Source organism: Vespa crabro, chromosome 1 (assembly GCF_910589235.1).
Source record: "Vespa crabro chromosome 1, iyVesCrab1.2, whole genome shotgun sequence".
Taxonomy (NCBI): domain Eukaryota; kingdom Metazoa; phylum Arthropoda; class Insecta; order Hymenoptera; family Vespidae; genus Vespa; species Vespa crabro.
Window position 1 is genome coordinate 2983866 of NC_060955.1, and position 15528 is coordinate 2999393.

Here is a 15528-nt window from a genome sequence, read left to right on the forward strand (position 1 = left end):
TAGGCCAGGCTTTCCCTACTGTTATAATATTGTAATAAGCTTACTGTAAGAAAAACAAATTTTTTTTCTTATTGCTCTTAACAATATTATGCTTTTATTCTTAAGTATGCCAATAGATATATTAAAATATTTACCTCAAATGGTTAAAATACTGAGTCTTTAGGTAGTTAAACCTGAGAGTTTTTTGCAGGAAAGAATACTGTGAAAATAAATGTGACTCAGTGTTGCATTATGTGCACTGCCATAGTTTATATATGCCAAAATATTTTAATACATAAAATTTGTTCACATACATCCATTCTATCTCTATACTCTTTTCCATCACTATCTCCTTGATAATTATTCAAGGTATATTTTTCTTATTAAGGAAACAATGCACATATACTGACGTAGCTTATATTTAAAAGAAATTATCGATATATACATATATATATATGTAGTAAAATATCTTACAGTAAAATCTTTCCTTCCACTCTTAGGTTCTTTGAAAATTAAAAGTCAATGTTTGGACAATTGACTTTCAAATCTATATGAAAATTGTACAATAAATTAATCAAATCATTAGATAATTGAAGAATAAAAGATTATTGCTATTAAAATAAATAATTCATTAGTTTATAAAAGTGAAAATAACTTTATAACTTTATTGAAGATATAAAGTAAATACTTCACAAAAAACTATGTCCAGATATTGGCTATTATGTATACTTATATATGTATACTTATACGTATACAATATCTATTTTATATGAATAATCTTAATAATTGTGAACTGGCCAGTGTGCAAAAAGGCCTGAATGTTTCAGTGTAGCGCCCCCTTCCTCACATCACCAACACCACCACCTGACCACCGAACACTGTCATCTTCTCGGTGTAACTTGATGTGTCTGTTTGTCGGTCTCTCTGCGGATATCTTTCTATATTTGCTTGCTCTATATTCGTTTTTTTTTCTATATGTTATGCATATAATGAAGTATGCTTTATGCACAAAATATGTTACTTCACAAAACTTTTGCCTACATGATGCGTACTTTATTACTTTGTATTTTTCATGCTACAGCAGTGATTAAAGCAGGTGATTACTGCTCTTTTAAAAAGAAAAAGGAATTGTATTACATCCAAAGTATTATTGTATTAAACAAAAAGTAAAATTAATTAATTTTTGTTCTATATAACTTAATAGAACATAGTAGATTATATATATATTTTTTTTTGTTATAAGTGAAAGTAGCTCAATCTTTTGCATTTTTCTTATTTCTTAAGTATTTAGATTGCTCCGTTTATATTAAATAGTTAGGCTGTATTGTTTGCTTCTCATTAGTGTATATGATCAGTAGCCACTTGATAGCTTGCACTCCTTATTAGACTATAACTTTTGTACATGGTGGATCTGTAATTTTTGTCACTTGGAATATCTTATTTATTTTTAATTTTATTGAAATATTTTTTCAATAAAACTTGCATGAGAGAGAAAGAGTGAGAGAGAGAGGGGGGAGGAGAGAGAGGGAAAGGGAGAGAGAGAGGGAATTATAGAATACTTTGGCATATAAAAAAAAAAAAAATAAAAAAAAAAAAAAAAAAACACCAAGACCATATACAGGTTTTAAAAAATCTTGTATATTGTTCATTTAAAATGATTTTAAATATAACAAAGAACAAACAAGATATCTCAAGTGCCAATAATTTTTGATTTTCCTGTATATGTTTATACTCTTACAAAACTACTTAAAGAAATCTTTATCTATAAACCTTGGATTTGTTTCTGGATCAATGAAAGGATTTATAAATTGATATTATATCTCTGCTCGTAATCCATACTCATTTATTAATCAATTTATAAATGAGTAATTTATACCATAATAATATATTTCTATAATGCTAATATTAGATTTCATTACATATAATAAATATCATATCCTTGATTGCTTTTATTCTTTAATTATTCATCGTAAAACGTAATGATAATTCTTTATGTTGAATAATTATAGAAACCACATTGCTTATGGACATTACCAAACCCTAAAATTTGGAATTCTGGGTTGCTAATTGTTAATCATTCATGGAAATTTAAGCACACATAAATACCGTATAAATTCTGCACTATCATATATATATACATACATATTCCATTCATAATATCAACATCAAGCATTTATATATTTGTGTATCAATAGATAATAATACATAAACCTGATTCGATAATTCTTAGAAAGTCAATTTAAAGTACGCATGCTTATATTAAAAGCCCTTTTAATTTAATTTAAATGTATTAAATACATTTAAAATCTTGCACATATATACAGAGTATATATATATATACATATATATAAATTATTATTATTATAAATAGAGATGTAAACAGCAACTCAGATTCCAATAACTTTGGCTCTTTTGCCTTGTTTTGTTGGTGGTGCGTGGCAATGTGACTAGCAGAGCCTCTGTTTGTTTGTTTGTTTGGCGTGCGCGTAACGGAAGGATGGGCCAGTGCCAATGCAGGCTACGCTCTTAAACTATGGGGGGCAGCATGGTTACGGCCGCTGCAGCATTACTTCACAAGGAAGCCTAGAGGAAGACGAATGTGACTCAAGCGAAGAACTTATAGGGAGTGCTTCTGGTGGGGGCCAGTCCGAGACACACACAATAGCCGCCCAACCAAAACTGGCCCCGATCAGTGGCTCCTTGGGCCCCACAACCGTTTTCAGACTACAATTTCTTGGGTCGGTGGAGGTGGAAGAGGAAGGGGGACGTAAACGGCGTAAGCGCCTTAAGAATCACATGGTGGAAGAGGCTGTGACTAAAATAAAGGTCCGCCTTACCCAAATGTACCTCTATTTGTATTAATTATCTTTTGGAAAGATGTTTCTTAGTTTGATCTTTCCAAAAAAATATGATATCAATCAATGTGCGAAATATATTTCCTTTATATATATTCTCTTTAATTCTTACCAACCAATAAATGGAGCGTTACATTGAATTTTAAGATACTCTAACAAAATTACACATTTAAACTCTCAGGTTTATGGGATCTTCACAAATAATATACAATATATTAATTTCAACTGTATGCATTATTCGCTTTAAATCAGTGCCTGATAATAACGTGCATTGGAATGTATAATATTTTTCATTCAACAGCCCTTTTATAAAATGTTAATAATAAATTGTTGTTTTTCTTTTTACTTTATTTAACATGCTGCTTCTTGCAATAGGCATTGGTACGTACATTTTATAAGGGATGTCATACGTTTCTAGAAAATACTTGTGTGTCTCAAAAATATCTTTGATTTTATTTAGGCACCAGATGGAGAAACTCAACCCAGTACCGAAGTCGACCTATTTATTTCAACAGAAAAAATTATGGTCCTTAACACTGATTTGAAAGAAATTATGATGGACCATGCTTTACGAACAATCTCGTACATAGCAGATATCGGTGACTTGGTCGTTCTCATGGCCCGAAGACGATTCGTACCGCATGAGATGGAAGAAGCCCCCAAGATAAACAGGACTCCTAAAATGATCTGTCACGTTTTTGAAAGTGAAGAAGCTCAGTTTATTGCACAAAGTATCGGACAAGCATTTCAAGTAGCTTACATGGAGTTCCTAAAAGCAAATGGAATAGAAGATCATAGTTTTGTTAAAGAAATGGATTATCAAGAAGTACTTAATTCGCAGGAGATATTTGGCGATGAGTTGCAAATGTTCGCAAAAAAGGAAATGCAGAAAGAGGTAATCAATGAAATTCTTTTATGTTTACATTCCTCTATATTTGTTTAAAAGGAAAAGAAAAAAAAAATTATTTTATGTTTAAGAAAATATAATTGATTTGTTCTTAGGTGGTTGTACCAAAAGCAAAAGGTGAAATTCTTGGTGTAGTAATAGTTGAATCTGGATGGGGCTCTATGCTGCCAACTGTAGTTATAGCTAATCTAGCACCAGCTGGTGCTGCTGCTCGTTGTGGGCAATTGAATATTGGTGATCAAATAATAGCAATTAATGGCGTGTCGTTAGTTGGCTTACCTCTATCAACATGTCAGACATATATAAAGAACTCAAAAAATCAAACGGTCGTAAAGTTAACTGTCGTACCATGTGCACCCGTTGTTGAAGTGAAAATCAAGAGACCTGATACGAAGTATCAGTTAGGATTTAGTGTACAGAATGGGGTGATATGCAGTTTGTTAAGAGGTGGTATCGCAGAAAGAGGGGGAGTAAGAGTAGGTCATAGAATAATCGAAATTAACAATCAGAGTGTTGTTGCTGTACCACATGAAAAGATCGTTAATCTTCTTGCCACCTCTGTCGGTGAAGTAAGTATGAACGAAATGATTATGTAATATCTCGTAATTACATGTATACAAATCCGTAGTAGACATAATGATATTTGTTCTTATTTACATACGGTATCCATTGTTTCAGATCCTGATGAAGACAATGCCCACTTCGATGTTTAGGCTGTTAACTGGCCAGGAATCTCCAGTGTACATATAAACGTTCAGTTGCCTGGCTGATGCGTAGTGAACAGACAATACATCCGCCATCCACTACCACACTATTTACCACTTTATTGTACAGATTATTTCACGCAAATTGCTTTGTGTTACAATTCCAATGGAGCAGTTCATACATCACCAGCGCTCCTGCTTAGTAAACCAAGACTACCTAGGTAGGTTACTGAAACATTATTGAATATTTACCCGAGCATAATTTATATAATTATTGTGATTACCTTAAATATACATAATATATATATAAATATACACCTTAATTAAATTAATGAGATTTTCTATGGCAAGTCCTTTGAAATGCCTTTGAAAAATTCACTCTTGAAAAATTGCATTCCCATGAAGGAGAATAGTTGGTCCTAGTGTCTAAAGCTTCAAGCAAGAGTTGCAACTACTCAGACGAATATGATGCAATAATTCTTGAGCAAAAGGAATAATAATAATAATAATAATAATAATAATAATAATAATAATAATAATAATAATAATAATAATAATAATATTAATATTAATAATAATAATAATAATAATAATAATAATAATAATAATAATAATAATAATAATAATAATATATACTTCTCTTGCTTTTCATATCCATCATTTTCTCTTTCCACATAAAAGCAATCTTGTATAATGTACAAAAAGGAAAGACAAAAAAATTACTAACGAGATACATCCTTTAGTCATATGTAAACCGATTTTAAGATTAACATTAAATCTACAGTGCATGTGCATCTGTATAGTGACAATGCTAAAGCATCCAGGCTAATCCAAATCATTGTAATTGATATAAATGTATATGCTTTATTTTATGTAAAAAAAAAAGAGGAAAAAATGATACTAATCTCTAATATCAATTGCCATAGAGGATCACATTATTTGCGCCAAGAAAGACGCTAGGCGATGCAGATGATGCAGTGCACATGATTATAAATAGCACAAAGCTCTTTATTGATATTTAGAGCAGGGCTGAACTGTATAATATATTATAGCTAATGACGTAGTAATATTTATAAAACATGTTGTCTCTTCTCATCTTTTGGAGACTCAACTTAAATCATTCATTTAATCTTTTTTATCCTTGAGCTCGTCAATGCTTGAGACACATTGCCCAAGTTTATTAATTTGTACTAAACTACAATTTGTCTATTATAGAATTTTCAATGCATAAGTCTCGTGATATATACATATATGTTTATATATGCATATGAATATATGCATATATATCATGTATGTCTCTCGTCATAGTTATATATATATATATATATATATATATATATATATATATATAACTATATGTCGTACATATATATGTCATAGTAATTATATAGAAGAGTCAGCAAAACATAATAAAAAAGGAGTTCCCTGAAGTACTTTTCATTCCTAAATTTTTTTTTCTTTTTCTTTTTTCTTTTTAAGCTGCTCTGCTTTATTACCTCTTTCTATATTATTGGATGGTGACATTTGTATAGGATATGCGTACATATATATGCAGATATCAACAGGGCTATTATATGTAATTCTATTGTAACAAATTGAATATATATGATAATGGTAAAGCATGAATATGAAAAATGTATGTACAAAAAAGTACAAGTAAAAAAATCTTATATTCGCATATAGCCCAGAAGAACAGACACGAAATGCATGTCGCACAAGTTATATACGATGGCTGATGATTTGATTGGAATATTATACAAAATGATTATATAAATAACGTTTGCATTTTGATGAGATTATTTTATGGATAAAGAATTGTATTTAGCAAATGTATATTTATTAGAATAATCCGATTTATCATTTTCCTTGATTTCTGCAGATATGTATAAAAAAAGAAAAAAAAAAAAAAAAAAAAAGAAATTAAGGGTTGGCCATAAAAAATATTATTATATACATACATGACTTAAACAACTAATTGCGTACAATATTTATATACTATGACAATGTAAAAACTGCTAAGCTGACAGATTTCAATAAGGCTTGTGTAAGCCTTTTATTTTAGTCAGCATCCAATGAATTGGTTATTCAGAAGAATTCCTAAATATTATAGCGTTGCCATATTTGTGATCATATTATGAGAGATACAATTTATTTTACTGAAACTTATAAATCTTCACACATTCTCACCTAAGGCAAAATTTCCTCTAGAATATTCTTATTGGAGTCTTTAGTGGCTGGTTGTGCGCACTTAGTGTAACTTTAAAATGCATTGGTATGCAATGTATAATCCATTACACTTGAGTCACTGTAGCACTGTGTATTATAAAATTGTTCTAAAATATACAGACTGATGCAATCTATGCTATAAAAAAAAAAATATAGGATAAATTATCCATTCCACATATATGTAAGCTAAATAAATTATACCATCAATGAAATGGTACCTCTCTTCTATATAAGTACTGTGTATTATAATAATCTAAGTTGTATCTATTTTTGCTGAAAATTTCTCACCTTTAAACTATTCTGCTTAGAATATCAAGAAATATATGCAGTGGTGCAAATTTTAGAATTCCTGGTGTTTGATAAAATTTCAATGCCAAAGTACATTAAGTAATCAGCATTTTAAAATTGAATTTTGTGTGCATGTGATTTGAACTGCAAATAATCATTTCGATAGACGATTATGGAATATATTTATAAAATTCTATTCTCTATAATTTTATATATAAAATCTTCAAATTTAAAGAATACGTTAAAATTATCTCATTGCTTTTTTGGCATTCTCATAAATTAATAAATAATAACATTCCATATTTTTGTTTGAAACAAAGTTGTTGATTAAATTATTAAAGTAAATAGCTAATCCACTATTACCCAACATTTCTTACGTAAAAATTCTCTTCGAAAGATAAAGAGAGAATATAATAAAGATAATAAAGTCGAAGGAAGAGTCGAGGACAACACTTTAGTATTGTCAATGCATTAGTCAGATTTAAAATTGCATTAGAGTAATTTGGGGAGAATGATTACGTTAGAAATGTTTATTGAAATATATATAAAACTAAAATAAATGAATAAATAAAGAACGAAAGACATACGTAAATATACATGTAAATGCATAGGTTACAACATAAGTCATAGGAAAAAAAGAAAAGATAATTGACTAAAAAAGAATATATAAACTGTACAAAATAAATGTTTTGTTGTTGTTTAAATTTATGAGTTGTAAGAAAAAAAAATAATATATATCATCAATTTTGTTTACATGGACAGAGGAAGAACTATCAGGTACAAGTTCATATACATATTTTTTAAATGAGAATGTAAAAACTCATGTGGATAAACTTTTCTTTATACTTTAAATTAATTTTCCAATGAAAACAAAATACCCCTTCCTCCACATATATATACACACGCATATATATATATATATAGACTATGAATAATGTTCTGACCTATGTACAATAATTCTATTAATTGAAAAAATATATAGAAAGCATATTATAAATTGCATATCACGAAGAAATCTATATCATTAGAAACTACACACATTCATTCTTTATGAATAAATCATATTTAAAATATGTGCAAAAAGTATTATACTTTGCAGAAATATCCAGATTTTTGGATTTATCGTGTCAGTGTATACCAATTAAAAAGGCAATGAATTTTGGCATAGAAATTTTTATCCATATATTTGATGAGCAACAGAGCGGTACGAATATGATATATGGGATCAAACAAGATGTTATTAGATTGGGTGGCTAAAACTTATCTAGTCATTATGCTAAAAATGTATGAAATTAATACTCAGCCATTGCAAGCCACCCCTGACTGAATGTGTCTAGCCACATTTTAAATAACACATCTGCAACTAACTTTAACTGTCCATCTGATCTTGCATGGTCATCTCTTTTGTCTATTACTATTAAAATATAGTATTACATAGGTTATTGTTAAAAGTATGTATTAAGTGTCTTATCTCCGTGTATCGTTTATACATATATATATTATTTTTGTTTTATATTTCTAATTTAAGTAGTTCGAATTATTTTATGTTCTAACAATATATGGCTTGTTATGGTCACAATAAAGAGTAATAAGATATATTTGCAAGAATATAAATCTACAAAAATAAATCAATTAATGGATATTGAATAATATATTTGAAATTAATTCAGGAATCTTTCTGAATATATAAATTAATGGAAACAAAGTATCTTTTGCTAGATAAATATAACTGTTAACGCGATAAGTGTAATGCCATAGTAAGCCAAAGATTACTTCCAGATTTTTGTAAAATATTATGTTTATATTTTTCAACAACGTGACAATGATATGATTGTGCAATGTCAGTTATGAGGAATAGATTCAAAATTGCAGGGAGAATCGTTACCGAAAAATATTCGAAATAAAACCGTTCGTAAGAGAAATGAAAATAATTATATCTTATACATTCATAGAGCTTGCGCTGTAGCTTTCACTAGTCATGAGAGACACACTACAAATTATCATGACTAATCTCTCTCTATCAATGTGTGTGTTTGCGAGTGTATAATAAGTTAAAATTATAAGTGAGCTATATTGAATGTGTATATGGTAATTACTATACTAGTCCGTATTAAGGTAACAATAAAATGTAATTTTGAATTCAAATTCAAAATGCATCTATGTATTTCTGTGTCACTGACCTGCAGTGAGATGCCTTAAGATTTAAAGTTTCAACAGAATAGTTGCAACTCTTATAATATACATCACGTACTTGTAAGAAAAAACGATTATTCATTATTTATTTATTAATGCAAAAGTCAAATTGTTGCTCATTACGAATATTTATAGAAATACGTTGGACAACTGCAATTTATAATAACAATAATAATAATAATAATAATAATAATAATAATAATAATAATAATAATAGTAATAATAATAATAATAATAATAATAATAATAATAATAATAAAAAGGAAAAAAGAAAAAGAAAATATAGCATTCTTGTGAAATTAGAGAATTAACATATTACTCATACAAGAGTATAAAAATTTCAGTTGGTGGGAAAAATAATACAAATTCGAATATTATTATTCAAATTCAAATTTAAATTTAATAATTCCATATAAAATGTTTCATCCCTCCTTTTACGTAACTTTAATTAACTCATTTGTCCAACGTATTTCTTGTGTTACGCATTCTAATAATAATCAGTCATGTTTTATAAAAGGTATTATTTTTGTTTAAAGAAAAGAAAAAACATTGATTTTTAATAAGAATTAACTATGAAACTTATTTGATCTATATATATATATATATATCATATATATATATAATAAACAGAACTTCTTCGAATGCTTACAGAATTTATATAAGCAAATATTTAACGTTGATCAAATATTCTTACCTTTCTAAAATGTTTATCCAATACTTTGCTTTCTTTATCTTTTTTTTTCTCTATCTTCTTACCGCATATTCAAATAAGTAAATATATATATATATATATATATATATATATATATATATATATATATATATATATATATATATATTTACGAACATGTGTAAGTATACTTGTTTTATATTTTTGGTTTTACTATATAGCAAAAATTTTATATATATATACATAATATATATGCATATGAGTGAAGAACAGTATATTTAAACAACCTATATTTTTTTTATTAGTACGATGTTCACAAGACATCTATATATACATGCATCCATTATACGTTTCTTTAACTATTTATCGCTTATCACGTAGCATAAACACGCGAATTTGTTTACTTTATTTTTCGTGGAATATAATGCATTTTTGTTTAAACAATACCATGGAATAATCATTATATTGCTGCGTTATTTGCAACATCTTTGTGGTAATTTTTCTTCTCATTTTTTTTTTTTTTTTTATCAACTATTATGAACCTGCAAATATCGCCTTATTTTTAAATGATATTACATATTAAATTATTATTGAAGTTTTTCTCAAAGCTAAGTAAGAACTTTTTAATTATCACACATTTTAAAAATTATTCCAAATTTTTTTTTTCTAACAGCATATGCGATTGACCGGCTGTATTCCTTTTCAGTATATATATATATATATTTTTTTCTACAACCAATTTTTAATGCATTTGTTTTCTTAATATAAATTTGTCAATTCGACAATGCAGAATAAAAATTAATATTGTATGTATATGGCTTGACTCTGATAAAAGAATAATTATTTATAGCTTGTACGAGTACACATGGTCAAAAAGGATCAACAATTATGTCACACAAGTGTGACACTACATTATGTGAAGTATTTTATTGTTTTTTTTTTTTTTATATATAATTAAATTGAAAATATATATATATATATTTTATATATTTAAAAAAAAATATATATATATATTTTATGAAGATATTTACCACTTCCAAAGCAATGTGCTTTTAAGTATACAATTACTTTGTGAGTATTTTTCTATACCCCCTATTAATCCAGTTTTTGTCATCTTTAAAAATACTAAATAATAATATTTTATTATTATTATTATTATTATTATTATTATTATTATTAATATTATTATTATTATTATTACTATTATAAATTTGCTGATATGATAAAACACATAAAAAGCTAATGCACTGACAATATTGATTATTCTTATTTGAAGAAAAAAAAAAAAAAAAAAAAAGGAAAGAAAAAATATACATATACGTGCAATGTGTTAATAAAAAAATAACTTTGTTAATAGAACACACAATAGCCAATTTTGGTTAGCATAATCATTTGAAATTACATTTTTCTTAATGCATCATCAAGCTTCCATATACACGTAAATTTTTAATAAGCATTCGATAATCAAATACATGCAAACATTATATACCTGTTTTGTTTTGTTTTTCTTTCTTTTTTTTTTTCCCCATATAAAATTCTTGTATTTTCTGACGTGGAAGTGTTTGAAACATTACACAATTGATATGGGTTATTTTATAACTTATCACAATTTATATATTCAATTAATCAAACCACAATTATATTAAGTATTTTCTAGTGTGTTGCAAGATACTCGAAAGTAAATATATATATATATATATATATATATATATATATATATATATATATATATATATATATATATATGTATATATATTTTAGTAATTATGTATAACCATTTGGAAGTTGAATTTACACATACAGACCCAAGTGCCATATTAGGAAGCTTAAATTGTATTATTTTTTTTTTCTTGTGAAACATAAACGCTAAATTAGTATACAGAAATTTGTATACAATCTTCCAACAAAAATATTATTTACGCGTGAATCCTTTATAATCTCAGTTGCATAATAATATATATTTTGTTTTTTTTTTGTTTTGTTTTCTCTTTTGAGAGTATTATATTCTTCTCACGATACTAATAAAATTTTACATCGAACTCAATTTTCTATTGAGGTAGTGCAAGCTTTTTAGTGAGACGTAAATATTTATCTCATATTCTCATTCGTCTATGTCTAATTCAAACGAAATTGAACGTGTTTCAAGAATTACAAAATAATTTGTTCTTTTTTTTTTGTTTGTTTGTTTGTTTTTGCTTTTTCAACCTACAATTAATTAATTAGCATTCGAAGATATTTTAGCTCAAATAATAAAAAATGTATTTTTTGTTAGAGATATAACTTTTGGATCTTTCATATATTATCGTTAAATTATATTAATTTTTTCATACCATTTTTTCCAGTCATAAATAATTACTTGTACAATAATTAATTACATTAGAAAGGTTAATTTTTGCAGAAGTTTGTAGTTTTGTTATCTTAAAATTTCTATATGGATTAATCGACAAATAAATATTATTGTTTTTAAATACAGTAATAAGGATAATATTTATCTTCTTGTATTATGCATAAATATATGTACCCACATAACAATCCCAGGTGATATTTAGTTAGTAGAATGAAAAGGATTCAATAAAGAATTATGTATTACATAATATAACTTAATAGATTCTAGCACATTTTTTGTAGCTTATTAAAATCATCAACCATAATGCATGTTAATTATGCACTGCACAAAATATCTTGTAATTATTTAGTAAATTAGTATAATATAGCATACTTGTTTCTTTCTCAATTTTATTCAAAATTACGCGCCGAAATAAACAACGTTTGCTATTAATATTTTTTTTTCTTTTTTTTTTCTTTTTTTTTCTTTTTTTTTTAAATATACTTTCTTCTTTTTTTAATTAAAGAATACTTTTGTAAATATGTAGTATTATAATGGAAAAAATCATACGAGTTTGCTAAATGAATTTTTAAAGAAATCTAAATAAGATGTTTTTGTATTTCCCACAATATAGAAAATACAGTTCCATTCTATTTACTCTTACAAAACTTTTATTGATTTTATAGCAAAATCGTGGACACAGGTGCAGGATATGCAGCTAGTGCGGGTAAGGTGACGAATAAACTGGGACAAAAGGGGTAACGTTGCTTTGTGTTGCGAATGATTTGACAAAGCTGAGATCAGTTGTCCATTGCGTATCTCCGGGTCCATTCTTTGGCATTACGTATCGCTTCACTTTCATTAACTTTCCAAAGTTCAGCTACATCATTTGCCAAAGGATCATCTGGATTTGGTGCACTCAAAAGTGCTTGTATTGATAGAAGAACCGTTCTAATTTGTAAAGCGGGACTCCACTTATCCTTTAAGATGTCTAGACAAATTCTGCCTAATCTAAAGTCAAATGTAAATTAATATATTATTTATCATGCACCAAAGAAACTTTTTTTCTTTTTCTTTTTTTCTTTCTTTCTTTTTTTTTCTTTCTTTTCAAGGACTTCTTTTCATCTGTATAATATTTTATATTCAAATGAATTCTTTAAATATAATCTTTTTCAAAGCTGATATATAAAAGAAAATCTTGATAAAATTAAAATGTAAAATGTTATATACAGATATAAATTGATATACTTACCTATCGATATTTGGATGATAAATTTTGGTTATAAATCTCACTTTAGGGGCAGACATTGGATAATCTTCCGGTAGGAACAACTCGAGTTTAAATAAACCACCTTCAAATGGCGAATCTTCAGGTCCCGTTACAATGACATGAAAATATCTAGCATTTGTGTCATCTGGAACTGCGCTTATACCAGGAACAGGTTCTTGCATTAATCTTTGAGTTTCTTTGATAATTCTTCGTGGTAATGCAGCCATATTTTACAAAATTCTATGAGATAATAAATAAAAGATATTTTAAAATGTAACATTAAACTTCCTAAAGATATTAGAGTCAATGTGAAATCTTTAAATCCTGATGATACCAAACATAGAATATAATTAAAACAGAGAGAAACAATTAATATAATTCCTGCAAAATAATTTCTTATTTTTATTAATATGAAATATAACTTTTATTATGATTTGTTGAAAGAGAGAGAGAGAGAGAGAGAGAGAGAGAGAGAGAGAGAGAGAAAAAGAAACCCAAGTAACACTATATATTTATGGAGTATAATAATTAATAAATCATTATACGAATATCTAAGAGATAAGAAAGAGCACAAGTGGTAAGAAATCTTGGAACTGATTATTTAACAAAATCACCTTGACTACATGGTACGATCGATGATTATATAAAAAATAAAAAAGAAAGAAATCAAATAATATCAATGAATATAAGGATTCATTGTCACGCAAAACAGATGAAACTTTTGGCGAAAGTATCATTGTTGGAGAGTATAAAGAATGAAAAATAAAGCAACACATTGACAGCTTGTCACGTTGATCGCGTATGCATGGTTACACGGGAAACGCGTTTCATCCGGCTGTCTACGATCTGACAAAGAAAAAAGACGAAGGAAGGTGTGTGTGTGAGAGAGAGAGAGAGAGAGAGAGAGAGAGAGAGAGAGAGAAATAAAAAGAGAGAAAATATAAAAAAATCGGGGCACCGTCCTGTACCTTTCGTGGATCAACGTTCGAAAAAAAAAAAAAAAAAAAGAAAAAAAGAGAGAAAGAAATAAAAGAAAAGAAAAATGAAAGAGATATTACTCTCATTCGAGAGAAGAAAAGAAAAAAAAATAAACTCGTGACAAAAGATACTCGAATATTTATCCTAGCTTCATATACGATATTATTTCTTTTTTTTTTTTTTTTTCACTATCAACTTTCGAAGTTGTCGAAGGATAATAATAAAGTTCTATAATAAACAAAGAATGAGAGAGAGAGAGAGAGAGAGAGAGAGAGAGAGAGAGAGAGATGTATCGGGCACATACATTATACTCTCTCGCCTCGTCGCGAGAGTAAAGTCGTATGTATGTACGTGCGAAAAGATTCAATCTCAAGGGACGACAACGACGACGGCGACAGCTACGACGACAACGACGACAACGACGACGACGACGACGACGACGACGACGACGACGACGACGACGACGACGACGACGACGACGACGACGACGACGACGACGACGACAAACTTAAAGGGTTGCGGAGAGGGACGAATCACAATAGTATCGAATCATACGTACGATCCTTATTTTCTGTAAATATATACGCGTCGGTCCTACAAATCTGGCAGTTTCGTTCGCCTCCTCCCGGTCTATGTTCTTCTTCTTCTTCGTCCTCGTCCTCCTCCTCCTCCTCCTCCTCCTCTTCTTCTTCTTCTTCTTCTACTTCTTCTACTTTTACTTCTTCTTCTTCTTCTTCTTTTCTTCTAGATGACTCTCTTTAAAATGAGATATTTTTTCTCTTTCCCTCTCTCTCTCTCTCTCTTTCTTTCTCTCTCTCTCTCTCTCTCTCTCTCTTTTGTATTTCTCTATGATTAAAATGTATAACTTTATTCTCGTTATTTCTCCTATCGGTGATATTTTATTTTCCCGTCGTGACGTCGGCTTCCCGGCCGACCGAAAAATCGGCTTCGGTCTTTTTACCAGCCGTACGTGCGTGTATAACCAACCCCCCGCGATATACCGTGGTTATGTTCTGATGAAGCGTTGCTAATCAGACAAACCAAATTCATACGGCGGAGCTTGGACTCTTCGTGTTACATCCCTTTTCTCGATAGAGGCGCTACTAGCGTCAGATATCGTCGCGCCATCTAC

General features: G+C 28.4%; 2 protein-coding genes across 15 annotated transcripts in view; one reads left to right on the forward strand and one right to left on the reverse strand.

The window, feature by feature from the left end:
• The window catches only part of LOC124431831, a 58084-nt gene extending 48973 nt beyond the window's left edge, over window positions 1-9111 (forward strand). For 9 of the 12 annotated variants that reach the window (XM_046980171.1, XM_046980193.1, XM_046980225.1 and 6 more), the window contains 5 exons: window positions 2476-2805; window positions 3210-3215; window positions 3295-3729; window positions 3837-4310; window positions 4420-9111. In XM_046980171.1, the coding sequence (XP_046836127.1) occupies window positions 2476-2805; window positions 3210-3215; window positions 3295-3729; window positions 3837-4310; window positions 4420-4491 (1317 nt within the window). In that variant the 3' untranslated portion in view covers window positions 4492-9111. The remainder of the gene's footprint in view (window positions 1-2475; window positions 2806-3209; window positions 3216-3294; window positions 3730-3836; window positions 4311-4419) is intronic. The other 3 variants (XR_006944141.1, XM_046980244.1, XM_046980254.1) reach the window with 3 other exon arrangements.
• A 988-nt stretch (window positions 9112-10099) lies between these two features.
• Window positions 10100-15448, reverse strand: LOC124431882 (ubiquitin-conjugating enzyme E2 N). 3 transcript variants are annotated; one of them, XM_046980268.1, is made up of 3 exons: window positions 14956-15448; window positions 13401-13658; window positions 10100-13159 (listed from the first exon to the last, which is right to left on the reverse strand). In XM_046980268.1, the coding sequence occupies exons 2-3, from the start codon at window positions 13643-13645 to the stop codon at window positions 12949-12951; spliced, it is 456 nt and encodes a 151-aa protein (XP_046836224.1). In that variant the 5' UTR covers window positions 13646-13658; window positions 14956-15448; the 3' UTR covers window positions 10100-12948. The 3 variants fall into 3 exon arrangements, with proteins under 3 accessions (XP_046836224.1, XP_046836233.1, XP_046836243.1); XM_046980277.1 differs by lacking the exon at window positions 14956-15448 and adding an exon at window positions 14701-14900; XM_046980287.1 differs by lacking the exon at window positions 14956-15448 and adding an exon at window positions 14033-14385.
• Window positions 15449-15528: the final 80 nt, after the last annotated feature.

Excerpts from the sequence above, each read along its gene's own strand:
- LOC124431882 (XM_046980268.1), bottom strand. The coding sequence starts at position 13,645 with ATGGCTGCATTACCACGAAGAATTATCAAAGAAACTCAAAGATTAATG. Across the intron at positions 13,160-13,400 it reads TATCATCCAAATATCGATAG|ATTAGGCAGAATTTGTCTAG; the intron begins GTAAGTATATCA and ends ATTTGACTTTAG.